At 50.8% G+C, this 17,592-nt stretch overlaps 2 protein-coding genes and 1 long non-coding RNA gene across 6 annotated transcripts in view; 2 read left to right on the top strand and 1 right to left on the bottom strand.

Moving 5' to 3' along the window:
• Positions 1–17,592, top strand: part of ADCY1 (adenylate cyclase 1) — a gene marked incomplete at its 5' end in the record, with an annotated part of 434,017 nt that overhangs the window by 172,939 nt on the left and 243,486 nt on the right. The gene's annotated exons all lie outside the window — the stretch shown is intronic.
• IGFBP3 (insulin like growth factor binding protein 3) lies at positions 4,585–12,868 on the bottom strand. The gene is made up of 5 exons (XM_082471636.1): positions 12,325–12,868; positions 8,836–9,062; positions 8,251–8,370; positions 7,078–7,214; positions 4,585–6,024 (listed from the first exon to the last, which is right to left on the bottom strand). The coding sequence occupies exons 1-4, from the start codon at positions 12,731–12,733 to the stop codon at positions 7,089–7,091; spliced, it is 882 nt and encodes a 293-aa protein (XP_082327762.1). The 5' UTR covers positions 12,734–12,868; the 3' UTR covers positions 4,585–6,024; positions 7,078–7,088.
• Positions 12,954–17,592, top strand: part of LOC309665386 — a 33,652-nt gene continuing 29,013 nt past the window's right edge. For 2 of the 4 annotated variants that reach the window (XR_014266377.1, XR_014266380.1), the window contains exons 1-3: positions 13,311–13,977; positions 14,100–14,214; positions 15,220–15,347. This is a non-coding gene — a long non-coding RNA (uncharacterized lncRNA). The other 2 variants (XR_014266379.1, XR_014266378.1) reach the window with 2 other exon arrangements.

Below are 17,592 nucleotides of genomic sequence, written 5' to 3'. Positions count from 1 at the left end.
ATAAATGAAATAGAGAACAGAAAATCAATAGAGAAAAATCAAGGAAACCAAAAGCTTGTTCTTTGAAAAGATCAACATAACTGACAAACCTTTAGCTATATTGACCAAGAAAAGAGAAAAGACTCAAATAACTAGAATCAGAAATGAAAGAAGGGACATTACCACTGATCTTACAGAAATAAAAAGGATTATAAAGGAATATTATGAACAACTGTACACTAACAAATTGGATTACTGAGATGAAATGGAAACATTTCGAGAAACACATGATCTACCAAAACTGACACAAGAGGAATTAGACAATCTGATTAGACAAGTGAAATGACTGAATTAGTAAAGAAAAAACTACCCACTAATAAAAGCCGAGATGGCTTCACTGATGAATTCTACCAAACATTTAAAGAATACTAATTCTTTAAAACTCTTCTAAAATTTAGAAGATGAGAAAACACTTCTCAATTCATTTTATGAGCCTACATTCATAAAAGTTTTACCCTGATTCCACACCAAAGACATCACAAGAAAAGACAACTACAGAGCAAAATCTCCTATGAATATGGACACAAAAATCCTCAACAAAATACTAGCAAACTAAGTCCAGCAACATATTAAAATACTCATTCACCATGACCAAGTGGGACTTATCTCAGGAATGCAAGGTTTTTTTAACACCCTAAAATCAATTAATGCAATAAACCATAGTAATAAAATCAAAAACCAAAAATCACATGATCATCTCAATAGACTCAGAAAAAGCATTTGATAATATCCAACACCCTTTCATGATAAAAACACTCAACAGACTAGGAATAGAAGGAAACCTCCTCAAGCTGACAGAAGGCATCTAGGAAAACACCACAGCTAATGTCATAGTTAATGGTGAAAGTCTATATGCTTTCCGCCTAAGATCAGAAACAAGACAAGCATGTCTGCTCTCATGACTTCTCTTCAACACCGTAGCCAGGGAAATTAGGCAAGAAAAAGAAAGAAAAGGTGTTCAGATATAGGAAGAAGTAGAACTATACGTGTTTGAAGATGACATGATCTTATACATAAAAAATTCTAAGTAATCCACTAAAAGACTATTAGAACTAATAAATGAGTACAACAACATTGCAGTATACAAGCTCAATATATAAAAATTAATTGTATTTCTATATGCTTGCAATAAACGATCAAAAAATGAAATTAAGAAAATTTCATTCACAATAGTGTCAACAAGAATAAAATACTTAGTAGTATGTTTAACAAAAGAAATACAAAATTTATATTCTGAAAACTACAAAATCTTTTTGAAAGAAATTAAAGAAGATCTAAATAAATGGAAGACACACCATGTTCATGGATCAGAAGACTTGACATTGTCAACATGGCCATACACCCTAAACTGAGCTACAGATTAAGCACAACCCTTTTCAGAATCTCAGTGACTTCTTCGTAGAAACTGACAAGCTGATTTTAAAATTCATATGGAATTGCAAGGGTCACAGAATAGCCAGTGTTTTTATTGAAGTGATACAATACCTTTCCTCTTCTCTTCAAACCTACTTGTTATATTTTTGTTTCCAAAGGAAACTAATCTACTTTTTTTGTTTACTTTTTGTTACAACTGTGAATTCATAATGACCCAGGGTACTGGCCACTCTCTCAGATGATGTGTGACGGTCTGTGTCTACATCTGAAGTTCAAGAACACAGGTGCAGGTGAAGGATGAGCCAGATGGACAGAGTCCAGCACCAGCAGCCTGCGTCTGGTCATTCTCACCCTCCCCTGACCAGGGAGGAGCTCTGGGGGAGGACATTCCTGGTGGTCACTGCCCAGTGTAGAGAGCGAGACCTGGAAGGGATCATCTGAACTTGGTACGTTATCACTGGTGTCCGTCAGTGTCTGCCCTGCCTGGATTTCACTCCTCAGGACACCTGGACCAGGTGTCTGTGTAGGTGTAGGGCAGGTACTGAGGGCACTAGTGGGGACAGAGCCACAGCAGCCTGTCCCTTTGGTTTATGCTGAAGCACTGCCGGCTGTCTCCTGCCCCACCCCCTTAAAATCATCTTTGGCTGCCATCTGTCTCCCCAGGGGCTTCGCTGTTTCCAATGAACTTGAAATTCTCCTTCAGGAATCCACAGCCACCTTACTGGAGGTGCCTGCGGTGTTTCCGGGGCTCGTCTGATGTGCCTCTCAACCTGAACTTATACAGAGGTCCCGAGTTCCCCCCAGACTGTCTTCTCCTGTTTGCTTCTTCAGTGGCAATGCTGCTTTAGTTGCTCAGACTTGCTGTCATTCCTGACATTCTACCTCCACCTTCTCACCCTCACATCCAGTCCATGCCTTCTCTGCAAAATATGCGCTGACGGGGCCACACCGCAGCCCCCCAGGGCAGCGCTGGCCTGACCCACACAGCCTCCAGGTGGAGACCTCCCAGGCCTCGGCTTCTGTGGACCCACTGGACGAACCTGTCACAGCTCAACCAGGTCACCCCCCTCTGCTGCCTCCCAGGCCCCCATTCACTCAGCACAAATGCCAGGGCTCTGGGGTCCCGACCTGGCCCCTCTCCGGCTGCAGCTCCATCTCCCCCCATCCCCCCCGCTCCTGCCTCTGACAAGGACACCGGGTGGCTCCCCGCTCGGACTCGCAGGGCCTGCTCCCTCACTGCCGCCCCCGCGTACCCTCTCAGCTAGGCCTTCCTTTACTAGCTTTTCCAAATTAAACAAAACCCCAAAAGTATGCCTCCCCCCACCCCCCGCCAACAACAATAACAACAAAAGAACATTCACTGCAGACTTTTTAATATTAAAAAGGGGACATACAGGTTCTCAGGTCCGATGCTGAGAATGGTAAAGAGGTTATGATAAGTTTCACCCTGAGACAGACATTGTGAGTGCATTAAAAAAAACGCGGAGGTACACTAAAAAAGAAGAAAGTGAGACAGGCTGGGATCTGGGACCCGGGACACTTTGCTGCAGTGCTGGCACCTGCACAAATGTCTCCTTGAACAACAGAATACAAAGAAACTCTAAGGGACTAAAAATAACTGCACGCATGCGCAGTTGGGGGGCAAGTATGACCAATAAGATACAAAAAGGCCCCAAACCAGCCGCCCTTTCTCTGGTGCCAGGAGCAAAAGCAGGGTGCTGCCCATGATCCCCGCACACAGCACCACCAAGGGGGTGCGCAGATCACCGAAGCCACCCCTCCAGCCCGACCCACCCATCGGCCCCCACTCTCAGCCCATTTAAGGGACCAGCTCACCCGTGCCTTGGGGAGCGGGCAAGGGCACCGGTGACTTGTTCTCACTCGCTGTCCTGCCGCAGGGGCCCCAGCCTGAATTTCTCATCTGGCCTCTTATCAATTTCTATTACTTGAAAAAGAGTCCCAGGACCCACATCGGTAACAAAGGGTAGGGTAAACAGCAGCAAGGACGCCGCCGGACGTTCCGCGTCCCCCTCTGTTCTCCCGCACACTCATCTCCCAGGGCCCGCGAGTCCCACTGGCTCGCCTCGTTTACTGTGTTTCTCTGCAAGAGCGGTGATCCTGCGTGTTCTGTCCCCTGCGTGCAGACCATGCCAGGACAAAAGCCGTAGACCGTATTGCTGGTGGAACGCGGGGCCGGGAGGGGAGGCCAGGCCACCCCCGAGGTTTGGGGGTACGGCTGGGCCGTGGAGACGAGCTGTGGGAGTGGGAGCCTGAGATGCTCACGGGAGCAGACCCCACCCTCCAACTTTGGAAGCAGATGCTTCCCCCCGGGCAGTGGGCCACCCCTCTGCCACACGGAAGCAGCACACTTTTCTAAATAAAAAGGAATCCATTCCTGTTCACTACGGAAGTTGTTGAAACTGTAACGAAACAGACATAAAGTAAGGACATTATCTACATTCACAGTGTAACCAGGTTACCGTTTTGGTGCCTTTCCGTTCAGTTTTATGTGTGTGCACGTGTATGTGTGTGTACGCAATATAATTGCACTTTGTTCTGCCGTTACCCCACCATGAGCATCTTTCTGTATTATTACCAGCAGACACATTTTAGTGGTGGCATAATATTCCTTTCTATGGATGTATTTGTTTAATATCCTCCTGCTCTCTGGGCACATCCCCTATTGTGCCTTTCGGATACGTTTCTGGAGAGGAATGGTTGGTTCAAGGACTTTTGACCGTATCAGAAAATGGCCTTAGACAGGTTGCCTCATCACTGAAGCCCTGTTTCATGACACCCTCGTCAGTACCCGTGATTGGTAATTTTCCAGTGCATTTATTTGCTAGCTGAACCCTGGTAAGCGGTTGCCAGAGCAACAGCATGGCCTTGGCCCTGGTGAGTGGGGAGCCCAGATCACTCATTTCTTTGTGCCGTTGGGGGATGGTGGCCACGGACTCATGGGACTTGGGGCTGGTGAACCTGGCAGGACCGCCCAGAACTGGAGGCTCACTGCAGACGTGACGGGTGCCAGCAAGGCCGCAGGCTGGCTTCTTGGGTTCCCTTGCCAGAGATGGAAGCAGGGAAAGTTCCGACTATAGTCGGAACATCATTGCCCTCTGGATAATTTCGTAACACAAAACCCAAAACCGGTCACTAACAAGGGGAAGGGGGTTTCTTTATGGTAAAAACTTTATTTACTATTTATAAATACATTGCAAGACGAACTTTTCAAAAATACCTTTTTTTTTCTCAAAAACTTAATTAAAAAAATAAAGGAAAGCTAATAGGTAGGCAGAACATCTTGAGATCCCTTTGTGTTCTCCAGGAGGGCTGTGTGCAGCGTGCATCCAACCAGAGGCTGCAATGAGGCGGCTGCGGGCCCCTCCCCACTCTCCTGCCAGACCTGGAGGGTGGCCTCAGGGAGAGTGGCTGCGCCCTGGGCACGAGCCCCCTCCCTCCGTCGTGGCCGTGTTTATATTCTCTAGCATTGCTTACAGTTCGTCTAGGATTATCTAGTATAGGTGCTATCATATTTGGACGATGACGTATACACTGTGAACAGTCATGAAGAAGGTATTCTCTCTGCGTGTACGTGTGACTTAGAAAGAAAAGGAGGAAGTCCAAGTGCAGCAAGCAAGGGGGATTCTCTGTGTTCTCCCAGTGTCCTCGACCGGCTCCCCAGCAAGCCATTCGTCTTCCAGGTTAGATAGAATCATTATTTTTTACATGGTGCCAAGGAGGACAAAAGGGGAGAGATGAAAATAAACCTCTTTTGTCTTTAAGGAGCTTATCCTCAAGAATACACTTGCTCTTGAATTGTTGAGTGGGAAAACACTATTTTCTGCAGTCATTGGAGAAACAGGATATTATTCGTGATGCCTCTGGCTGTCACCCTGCCCCCCTACCCCACGCGGCCTCAGCAAAGGCTGTGTCTTCAGGAAGCTGCCTGACAAAGAAGGGTCAGAAATCCCCACCTCTGTAGGTTCCCAGAGTTCCCTAGAACATTCTTGGTCATTATTATTATTATTTTTTTTGTGCAAGATTCCACCTTATTCTCTCCACTAGTTTCCAAGCAGTGCAGGTCCCTTGAAGATACAAAATATCTTCTTGGTCCAGGGACCCTGGCCCTTGCTTCAAAGATGTAGCTCCAGGTGGGTGCGTCGTGATGTGCAGGCATCAGAGGGCAGGGCGTTCCTCTTCTCGATGAGGCCTTGTCTCATCTTACATGCGGGGACGAAGCGCGCGTCTGCATAAGCAACACCGTCGCTAAGGCATGAAGTGGAGGGTTGGCTGCGTTGGCAAACACGTGGGGAGGGTTCCAGGGCGGTGTGAGCTACGGCCGTGCCGTGCTTGAGCTTACAGGTATTTTTATAGGAAGCAACAAGAAGAATCAAACTGCGTTTCACTGACTACTGGAAAGTGGAAAGATGCCAAGTTCACCATTTGGAAGAAAACTAGGCATTTCAAACATCTCTTTCTAAACTTTGGTTTAAAAAAAAAAAAAAATCAATTCACCACAAAAAGAAATTGAAATCGAGGCTGTGGCCAGCTGCTGATCATGTCCTTGGCAGTCTTTTGTGCAAAATAAGGCATATTTGAGCTCCACATGAACTAAAACAGAAAGAAAAAGTAATGTATTGAAATAACTCCCCCCAAATCAAAGGGGCTCAGTGCCCACGCTGGGACCATCAGGCATGATACCCAGGCAACTGGCAGGGTGGAGGCTCATTCCACACTTTATAACAAAGCAGAGAACACCATGAGACGCCCACGGTGTTCACTAACATAATCATCCTGAAATTACAATTATTTTTTCCAACTTGCGAGGAAACAGAACTTATCACTAAAAATGACAGCTTCTTCTGTTTACTTAAATTTGTCTTGAGACGATGAAATACATTTATCGTTTTTCCAATAGCTCTCTCATTTATGACAAAAGATTTTTAAATATGATTTCATTCTTCCACGTGATGGTTTGAAATTTCATTTTCATGTTAGATTTAAATAAACTTTATTAACATGCTATTTATCATAGACTCTCAGAATAGCCATAATGTATTTTACTGGAAAGAAAAAGCCACATCTTTTAGAAACATACTCCTTTAACAAGTTCTTTTCGATGAAAACAGTTTACATGTGAAGATAAATGAACCATCAGGCTCATGGGGGGAAAAGCTTAACTCTGGAAATCTTACGTTGTGTATGAATGTTTAAGTGTTCTAAGATCTTTAAAATGAGGCAATGCTATATTTAAAATGGATAACCAACAAGGACCTACTGTATAGCACAGGGAACTCTGCTCAATATTCTGTAACAACCTAACTGGGAAAAGAATTTGAGAAAGAATAGATACATGTATGTGTATAACTGAATCACTCTGTTGTACACCTGAAACTAACACAACATCGTTAATCAACTATACTCTAATGTAAAATAAAAAGTTAAAAAAAAATGAGGCTGAGTATCTCTAAGACAACCTGGCCACAGACCCTCTTTCCTGCTCTGGTTTGGGCGGGTTGAGGGCTCCTGTCTCGTGTGGGTCTGTCCTCCAGGCCAGTGCCGCTTCTGGGTTGCCAGCCCCTGGGATCTATAGATGCCCCTCCCACCAGGCTGGGTCCCGCGCCCCCACCCCCCCCCCGGATCCCACCGGCGCCCAAGGCTTACGTGGCCGCAGTTTACTTGCTCTCCATGCTGTAGCAGTGCACGTCCCCTTTCCCCTTCACGTCGAAGCCCGGGAGGGGCTGCCCGTACTTATCCACGCACCAGCAGAAGCCCCGCTTCCTGCCTTTGGAAGGGCGGCACTGTGGGCAGAGCACAAATGAGCCAGTGAGCCCCGGGGAGGCCCCGCCGAGGGGGTCCTGACGACGGGGGCAGGTGGTCAGCACCCAGGATGGTTTCCCAGCACGGCCTCTGCTATGCTGAGGAAGCACAGCTGATCAAGGCCTTGTGTGCACAGCGTGTGTCTGGGGGCGTGTTGGGCAGGTATGAGTGCCCCAGGAAAGCAGAGGTCCTGGTGGTTTTGTGTCCCTCAGGGTCTCGCTGGGGTGGACATTGGACCCTGTTGGTCCTACAGGTCTATCTGCTGAATGGGGGGAATGATAATGTCCCATCTGCCCTGTGCTTGTCACATTTGGGTCTTTCAGAGCACACCCCGAGCTGTGTATCTGGTACCTTCTCAGGGTGAGTTTGCTGAATAAGTGACCGATAGAAATATATGAGAAGGCAAAGAGACCAGTGGCCACTGAACAGGATGGGGCCCTCTAACCGAGGCCACTCCCACCAACACTTTGAACATGGCCCTGTGCTCTGTGACTAATTCCGTAGATACTGAGGTAGGAGTCATCCAATTAGAAAGTCCATTGAGATGCTCCCAGAGCGTGATCTGAAATCTACAGAGGTACACTCAGCATGCCTTAAAATAACAATGTATCGGATCCTTTACAGCGGGTCACCATCAGGAAGGCACGGGTGTGGAAGGGACCAACATGGGACCTCAGGGTAAGCTTCCTGCCATAGGACCTCACGTCAGGCTTCTGTGAAATTCTCTACAATAGTTAATAAAAAACATCCCTCCACGGAGCAGTGCTAACGTGTCTGGGTCCCTCTATGGCTAGTAAAGGGCTCCAGGGAGGCCTGGCATTGCGCTGTGGGTCGGGAGGGAGGAGCGGACAGCGGGAAGATACCAGGATCTAGGGATTTAGGGGAAGCCCCTCAGAGGTCTTGGGCATGGCAGGAACCGGAAGCAACGGCTGCAGCCAGAGGACTCGGTGGAGGGCTGGTCCCTCCTCTGCATGAGCGGCTGCTGCAAGAGAAAGGAGCTGCGCGGGCAGCGCTCACCTGCTTTTTCTTGTAGAAGCCCTTCTTGTCGCAGTTGGGAATGTGGATACCCCTGGGGCTGAGCATGTTCAGGAACTTGAGATGGTTCAGCGTGTCCTCCATTTCCCGGCGGCAGGGCCCCTGGGGAGAAAACACGGGTTACCTGGGAACTGCCCGCCTGACAAAACCCTGCAACGCCCAGGGAACCGGCCATGTGCTCTTGAGCGTCTTTCGCCCGACTTAGCTGTCACCGTTCCCACGCAGCTGCCAACCAGGGCTCCCTGTCTCTCTTGTGATTCCCCAGAGCAAGGCACAGAACCGGGACAGGGACCCACAGGCCAGGACACTCAGAGGCCAAGTGAACACCTCTTGTGAGAACACCTCTCTGCCCTGCAGGGGCCTGGAGGGCAGCACACTGGTTCTCAGGAGACCTCTGCCATAGGGGAGGGTCAATATCCCTTCTGTAAGGAGGGGCTCTTGGCTGCCCGCTGAATCAGCAGGACCAGCGAATAACTGCCGGGGCTCTTGAGTAAGGGGCAACCCTGTGATCTCCAGATGCCCAGGCCGGGCAGCCCCACCCTCATCAGCAAGAGGAAAAGCGCTCACGTATTCCGTCTCACGCTTGGACTCGGAGGAGAAGTTCTGGGTATCTGTGCTCTGAGACTCATAGTCGACCTTGTAGCGCTGGCTGTCCTTGGCGTGTCCTTTCTTGATGACGTCCATCTTGGTGTGGACGGGGTGGAACTTGGAGTCGGGCACCCTGTGCGTTCCGGTCAGGGCCTGGTTCTCTGTGCTCCCCATGCTGTGGTCTTCCTCTGACTCGCTGCCATTTCCTTGAAAGACACAAGGCAGACACAGACTTGAGGGTCATTGACACTTAACGATGAAATCTTACCATTTTGACCAAGTCCGAACCAAATGGAAATGTGATTCAACAATTCCGAGTAAGTTTAGAAAAACACCTTGGTAAAGTATTATTCCATAATACTAGTGGTGAATGGTATGCCCTTGGTCTCAAGAAGGCATCTTTTAAAAATGAAAACTGCGGGGCTTCCCTGGTGGCGCAGTGGTTGAGAATCTGCCTGCCAATGCAGGGGATACGGGTTCGAGCCCTGGTCTGGGAAGATCCCACATGCCGCAGAGCAACTGGGCCCGTGTGCCACAACTACTGAGCCTGCGCGTCTGGAGCCTGTGCTCCGCAACAAGAGAGGCCGCGATAGTGAGAGGCCCGCGCACCGCAATGAAGAGTGGCCCCCGCTTGCCGCAACTAGAGAAAGCCCTCGCACAGAAACGAAGACCCAACACAGCCAAAAAAAATAAAATAAATAATAATAAAAAATGAAAACTGACACGTGCTATTACAAAGTAGGTGCAGCTGAAGAAAAATGATTTTCATGCTCTCAGCTTTCAAGTACCTCTCATCCTCCACCAGGAGGGGGCAGACCTGAGCCAGGGAAGGCTCCGTGGCCCACTCAGAAATCCCTCAGGGATGCCCCAGTGCGGGCCTCCCACGTGTGGACTTGTGGACAAGCACATCCTCTGCCCCACCCGGCCCTGCTGAATCAGAAGCGCTGGGGCGATGGCAGAAACCTGGGAGGCAGCAAGCCCCAGGGATTCTGATTCCAGCCCATCCTAAGTGCCACCAGGCAAAGGGCTCAGATGGGTAAACTGAATTCTCCACAGAGCGCCTTTGCCTCAGGCCCCTGGACTCATGAGGCATGTTTGGTAGTGTTTCATAGGTCTCGCTGTCACATCTCTTCACTGTCCGTGCAGGGTCTGGAACACCCAGAAGAGCTGCACGGACCCTGCGGATCCTGGGGCACTGTCCTGCGTGAGTCCTTCCTTGTTTGTTTGCACAGGAGCAAATGGGATGAGGACATCACCAAACAAGGCTTACAATCCTTTGTGCCAAAGAGCTTCACTCTGAAAAGGAAGCCACTTCCTGCAGATCTCTGATTGTAATCAAACTAATGAAGACACACTTGCTATTGATATTGCAATGTCCACAGCGTCACTGGGGTTTGAAGTATACTGACTAAATGTGCAGCTGATATGGAAGCAGAATGCTCTCTGTTCCTTTTCCAGGATGAACTTGGGCCGGCTAAGGGAGAAGGGCCAGTGGGGAGCCCCTTCCTCTTGCCTGGTTCTATGCAGCCAGGTAACTGTCATAGGATGGCTTCACCCTGATGAGCAGAGTCCCGATGTCTCCCCCTCCCAGGTGGGGCTCAGTTCGCTATCTGATCCCACATCTACTACGCCTGGGGTGCCAAGCGCACTGCTCCAGCTGACCTGTTCTCTACCCTCCCGAGATCTGGCCCATCAAGGCGGCAGCCCGCTCACCTGCCTGGAAGCCTGCCAAGGCCTCTGGCTCTAGGCTCCGAGGAGCAAATGTCTAGCTCTGGCTTGGAGAATGCTTCTGGAGGGTTGAGAAGGGCTGAAAGATACTCTGCTTCTGTTGCAGAAGCCCCGCTCTCTCCTGCAGGCATCTCGGGCAGGTGCGCTCACAGGGGTGTTTGGGGAAGTCCCCGTTCTCTCTGGGTTTCGATTTCCTCACCCGGGAAAAGAAACAGTTCCATGAGGAGGAGAAGTTGCAAAGTTCCCAAGGGGTCTGGTGTTTGGAGAAGCACAAATTCATCCAGCCCAGCAACCCACAGAGTAAGTTTTTAATTGGTAGAATTTGGTTTCAATTTCCTTTAATCTTAGTTTTATTTTTTTGTTTTCTTTTTCAGGGAAGTACTGGGGCAAAGGGGATGCTAAGAATATGTAAATGAATATATTTGCATTTCTTTTCCAAGAACTCTGAGTAATTTCTTAAACTTCCTTGGTTTCTTTCTAATGCCTGCTGAGAGAGGGAGAGAAAACCGTTCCATTTAAGCCACAGATAATTTTCTTAAACTTCTGATTGTTATTTAAATTTACCCCCCCCAAGTGGATTTTAGAAGTCACTTAGATCTTTGCATAATTTTATAATAAACCACATCATCAACCTATACTATGGAGCTACTACGACAGTAATCATAATTCCCATTAAAGTGCAGCCAAAAGTTACAATATCTATAAAAACTTCTAAGATCACTTTCTGAAGATCCAAAAATGAACGGTAACAATGAAGTACACACACAGCAAATGCCCCAACTGCCCTGAGAGACAAATGCATCCAGCAATTCTAACCGTCTACTAGAGCCAGTATATGTTTTAGGCAGTTGTAATTTTACCTTTCCACGAGTCTTGAAAGGAAATAGCCTCACCTGGGAGTGGAAATCTGCAGGTAGGGAAATTATAAGGGGATTTCCATCCTTCTAGCCCCAGATGGGGGTTAGCTCACGATGGTCTGTCCAGCTGGTGGCTGGAGGTGAGGGCTTTATCTCCTAGCCTTCAGCGACGCGGGAACTTCATTCACATACCTGAGTGAGGCTGGCTAAGCATGCTTGAAATTTAGAGGAACACCTGCCAACTCCAGAGCCACTTCTTTCTGAACGTCAGGCTGTCCGACCCGGTTCCCACCTCGCTGCTTTTGGGACACCCCCGGGCCTGAAACTGCTTTGCAAACCGTAAGTCTGTGTAAATCAGTATTTTTAAAGCCAGGTACCATTTCCTACAACGTACCTGCCCACCTTCCCCGTCCAAATCCGCCCTGGCCCATTCCCTGCGCCCCCGGCCCCGCAAGCATCCTCGGCATGGACACGCTCGCTCTTCGTTCGTGGGAAAGAGAAGTCGCGGTCCGGAATTGGGCCGCACAGTACACGCCCACGTTTCGGCGCGGCGCCTGCATGAATGGCTTGAGAATCTCCTCCGTCCAGGATCTCTCCATTTACCGTTAACCTCTGCATCCCCTCCCTCCCTGCCCAGGAAATCTATAACCCATTTTCGCCGAAAGCGCTTTACAATTTACAAGACCTCTGCACTCAAAGAACGGAGCGAGTAGAGGGCCGGTTGCGGAGGGTCCCTCAGGCGAGCGCCCTCGCCTCGCGGGGCTTCAGCTTCCCCACGTACGACCCTTGGGGTGGGAAGAGCAGCGAAGTCTCCACAGAGGTACCACCTGTGGCCTTGGCCGAGGGGCGCGCTTCGGCGGCGCACCTGGTGTGGGTAGCTCACCTGGCGCGGGCGTTGCGGGCAGCAGGTAGGCGCGCAGGCGGCCGGCGGCGCTGACGTTGGCGCAGAGCCCGCGGCCGTCCAGCAGCGCTTGTAGCGGGCGCGGCTCGCCGGGCGGCGGCTGGCAGCGGAGGCCGGAGCCGCAGCGCTCGGTGTAGACGCCGCAAAGCTGACCCTCGCGCAGCGCGCACGTCAGGCAGCAGCCGCAGCCCGGCTCGCGCACAAGCTCGGCGCACGGGGGCGCAGGAGGAGGCGGCGCGCACTGGGCCAGGGCACGCGCGTCGCACGGCTCGCAGCGCACCACGGGGCCGGTGCCCGCAGCGCCCGCGCCGGCCCGTGCCGCTGGCGGCCCGTGGAGCAACGCCAGCGCGGTCAGAGCCGCAGTCCAGAGCGCGGGGCGCGCCCGTAGCATGGCACTCGTCGCGGAGGCCCGATGCTGGGCCGGCCGGGGGACGCGGGGACGGGTCGACAGCGAGCGGCGCGAGGATGCGGGAGCGTAGCAGGAAAAGTCCAATCCTCAGCTCGGAGCAGCCGCGCTCGCATCTGGGCGGCCTGGGTGCGCCAGCCGCTATATAGAAGCCGGGTGGCCGAGGACACGCCCCGGAACGGCGCGCCGTCTGCGGGGAGGGGGGCGGGGGCGGGCCGGCGCGGACCCGGCTCCCCGGGCCCGCGCCTCGCCCTGTGCGGCCTGGCCGAGTGCGGGGGCGCGTAGCGCGCGGCCGCCCGCGCACCTGCTTCGCTCGCTCATGCCCGGCGCCCCCCCACACCCCCCACCCCTCGGTCCCCGGGAACTCAGCAGCACCACCACCCCGCCGTCCCAGGTGCCTCCGGCCACCCAGGCGCCTCGGCCACCCCGGCATCTCCGGCGCCCCAGGCCACCCCAGCGCCCCCGACCTTGGCCACCCGGTTGCAGCCGCCCTTCTCCCTCTGCGCCCCAGGTTGAGATCGATCCGTGGCGAGATGGTGTCAGGGAAACTGGTGAGCGCAGCTCTTCACCGTGTGTACTTGGCAAAGCTTTGCAAAATTTAATTCCTTGGGTCGGGGGATGAATTTCTGAATGAGGATACCCTATTCGCATCGGGGTCTCGGGGAGCCGAGGACTCGGGGTTTTATCATTAGCACCTACCTTCCCCCCACAAATGCGCATCTGCAGGTGCGCACGTGGTTTTCGTCCTTTCCACGTAACTTCTCAAAGCGGTGAGGGCTCACACTTGCCGTCTGTACGCAAGTACCTGGTTAGCAAAGTGGGCCGGCGGCGAGTGGGTCCTTAGCAGGGCTTGTCAGAGATTTGACATCACGCCTGTTCTTGTTTTAGGCATTGTTTTCAAATAGAGCTTACATTCACCACAAAAGAATATAAAAAACAATAAAGCCAGCACTGCTGAAGCGTGATTAATAACCTAAGTCCTTAAAATTGGTGACTTTCACTATTGTCACTTTGTATTCCTGTACTAAGTTTCCTGCGGTGCGTTGAAGTGGAGACTTTGGGATTCTCGCTCATCTGTGAAATGTAAACACTTTGCACTAGTGGGGGGGGGAAGTCCTTAAAATTGGTGATTTTCACTATCATTTTTTCAGGTCACTTTGTATTCCTGTACCAAGTTTCCTGCGGTGCGTTGAAGTGGAGACTTTGGGATTCTCGCTCATCTGTGAAATGTAAACACTTTGCACTAGTGGGGGGAAGTCCGAGAGCACAATTGCGCCGGGAGGTCTCGGTGAATCTGGTGGGCCGGCTCCGTGCGGGTCTTTTCAACTGGGTCTGCGCGCCCCTTCCCTAGGTGACCAACAGAGGACGCCAGTGGTCCAGGATTGAATTTGGAATTACACTTTCAAGGCTCTTACAAAGAGCGTGTGGATCAGCGGTGGGAAGCGGCGAGACCACGTCGAAAACGGGTACTTGCCCCAGGAGGAGGATAGGTGTCTAGGAGGAGCCTTTTGCAGTTTGCAGTAGACACAGCAAATCAGGACCTCCTTGCATTCCCTCCTCCACCCCGGGCAGAGCTCTGCGCAGCCGTGGGTGAAGTTAACGTGGTCTCTATTCTGTGTGTGTCCGTGTATGTGTGTATCTATATACATCACCATACATCGCCTCCTTTTAGTAAATTGGGAAGGCCAATTTACTCCTAGCAAATAAACAAATAAATAATAAAATAATAGTAATAATTGAGGCTTTACAAAGGAGAACAGATGAAAGGCAAACAGAGAGGGTCTTGTCTCCCCCGGCCCGCAAAGGCACAGCCCCTCATGTCCCTGTCGCGCCCCACCTCCTTCCCCAGCACTCAGGCTAGATTGCCCTGTTTACTGTGAACTGTGCCATAACCATTACCGTCTATTCCCTTTCTCCTGTACCACTCCTTGTACCTGTATGTTATCTGCTTTGAGAGCCAAGAACAGGGTCTCCAATTTCATTGGAAAATTGAAACAAAACATGTGTTCCTTAATAGCTAACCATGGGGAACTTGACTCTGATATTCCGGTCGGTTTCTATATCAGAAGATTCTTGGGGTGGCAGGTCCGCCTCTGTTTAGCACAGTGTTATACCCGGGGCTGAGCTGGTCTTTGGTCAGTGTGACACTTTTTATCAGCATTATCTATTTTATTTTATTTTTGGCTGCCTTGGGTCTTTGTTGCTGCACACGGGCTTTTCTCTGGTTGCGGCGAGTAGCGGGGGCTACTCTTCGTTGCGGTGAACAGGCTTCTCATTGCAGTGGCTTCTCTTTTTGGGAGCACGGGCTCTAGGTGGGCGGGCTTCAGTAGTTGTGGCACACGGACTCAGCAGTTGTGGCTCGCGGGCTCTAGAGCGCAGGCTCAGTAGCTATGGTGCACGGGCTTAGTTGCTCCGCGGCATGTGGGATCTTCCCGGACCAGGGCTCGAACCCGTGTCTCCTCCATTGGCAGGCGGAGATTCTTAACCACTGCACCACCGGGGGGGAAGCCCCTACCAGCATCATCATCTAAGTAGCGGACAAGGGAAGCCCAGGGAGAATGTCTAAAGTCACAGACCTCGCCGTGCAGTTGGAGAAAAGGTGAGTGTTCTGCGCGGAGTCCCTAGGGGGCGCCTAAGCGTCAGGATGTCTCTGAACAAGCCAGAGACCAAGAAAACTAAAGGTTACACTGTGACTTGTAATAACATTCCACAACAGCGTTTTTTAGACTCTCATGACCTTTCTCGTGAAATCTTGCAAAGTAAATCTGGGGCAGTGATGTGGGGAGAGTTGTGTTTCAATTTTTAGTCATTTTTATTTCACAAAACTGCAGGGAACCACAATCCCCTCCTCCCCCCACCATGGAACATAGTTGTTGCAGGGAAGACTTGGGGACTTGGATGGGCTAAAACTTAATTTTGTGGCATTCTAGTTAATTTTGTCAAACTACCAATTTATCTGGCGTTTGTGGTTATTAACATAAAGTGGTCGGTAGGCAAGATGGCTTTTCCCCTGGTGAAGGTACTTGGCATAAATTGCTGAATAATTGTAAAGTAGCAGACAACCATTGGCATAACAGACAGGCGACAGGATGGGATGTATCCCTTTTCACTAACAAAATTCAGTTGGCCTGATGATGAGGGGTGACTGCTGGGGTCAGCCTGGTTATTTTCACCTCATGACAGAAGCCACTCATTTCTTGGAGCAGCTCACAGGCACCTTGTCTCCATATGACGTCCACTTCCCTTGCTTCTCTTCTGCCCTAGCTGGACACACCACCCTATGGTCTCTCTCCCTGCCCCTAGCAGCAAGCCCCCTCTTCTGCGTCCCAGAGGTGTGGCTGTCAGGTTTACCTACCACAGTAGACTCTGAACAGAAATGTCCTAACTCCTAGAGGGGAGTGATGTTATGGACCTAGTTTCAGGGATCGGTGCCACTCTGCCTAAAGCTTTGCCATTTCCCGCTAGAGGAGGTGTGGGTGGGGAAAGGGAACCTAATTTCCCCTCCATCAGATGGCCTGCTAGGTAAGTCTCCTGAGTTTGGGGATGCATGGGGACATTACTGCTGAGAAGAACACTAGAAATGACCCTAACCTACAAATGACACCACTAAGAGTTTATCTGTCCACAAACTGAGCACTTCCGTGTGCTGGCCACAGGGTCTCACAGGCTGTCTGGAGAGACTTATGGGGACCAGGCAGTGGTGTGCAGTGTGACCATGAGAAACACAGAAGAGTTGACCAAGTGTGTCTGTGACCCAGGGGAGGGGGCACAGACTCTCCTATGTGGCCGAAAGGAGCTTCAGAGAGGTGAGTTGAGTAAGGAGGGGTATGAGAGCGTGCAAGGACCACAGCTCTGTGTGCCTGGAGGGATGAGGGAGGCCTTGGAATGGACAGCATGAGTGTTGGCATGTGTCTTTCAGAGGAGGTGGAATTCTGAGAGGGAAGCTTGATAAAGTGGATTGGGAAAGTGGCACCCGTGGCATTAGAGCCGGGGATTTCAGAGTTAGTGCCATCCTGCTTGGTCTGACAATTTGGAGATGGATGAAGGGCTTCCAGAGAAAGGGCTTGGGCACATTGTAAGCAGAAGACAAGCCTTCTGGGATCCCACCCGGTGGAAGGCAGGTTTCTGTTCAGCACAATGATTCCCTGTCCGCAGCCTTTTCTCTCACAATAGCATTGCTGTTCCCATGGGCACTGGCACCCATGCCCGTGTAGTCATTTACAGGGCAAGGGCTGTTTCTCTGCTCTGGTCATTCACAGTGGGCCAATTCCTGAGTCTGTCTCAGATCCAGCTTTTGTTCAAGGCTGGAACTTAGGGAACTAAGAGGGAGATTGGGACCTTGATCACAGGAGACCTGAGTGTTTGCCCACCTGCTGGCTCACTCCTCCCCTTGCTAGCTTCTGACCCGGAGCAGGTTCTGAACCTTGATTCCAAGACCAGGAAAGATCACTGCTGTGTATCTCATGGCATCCATGGAAGGATTAGCTCTTGGACACAGTAATGCCACGTGGGAAGTCAAATTTTATTCCTGTATTCACAGAGCCACCTGAACAAACCTTAAATTAGAGGATTTATTCTCAAATGGATTCCAAACCAGAGCCCCACCCCGCTCCAGATTCCTGACTCGTTAGTTCAAATGTTAACATGTTTCCAGTTGCTGCTCTCTTTGGGGATGGTATGCAGCGGTCAAACTGGCCATGGGCATAATAGGGTCTTTCCCTGGCCAATAGGGAGCAAGGAAGATTTGGGGGGCATTTTCCATTCAGCTGGTTTGCCTCTGGCGCTGACACCAATCCTGTCACCTCCCAACCAGTGATCTCCTTTCTGTTACTCTAGTTTGCATT

This window comes from Balaenoptera physalus (assembly GCF_965194825.1).
Source record: "Balaenoptera physalus genome assembly, chromosome: 8".
Classification (NCBI taxonomy): Eukaryota; Metazoa; Chordata; class Mammalia; order Artiodactyla; family Balaenopteridae; genus Balaenoptera; species Balaenoptera physalus.
The sequence above is the reverse complement of the archived record's forward strand: the minus strand, read 5'-3'. Positions and strand labels throughout refer to the sequence as shown.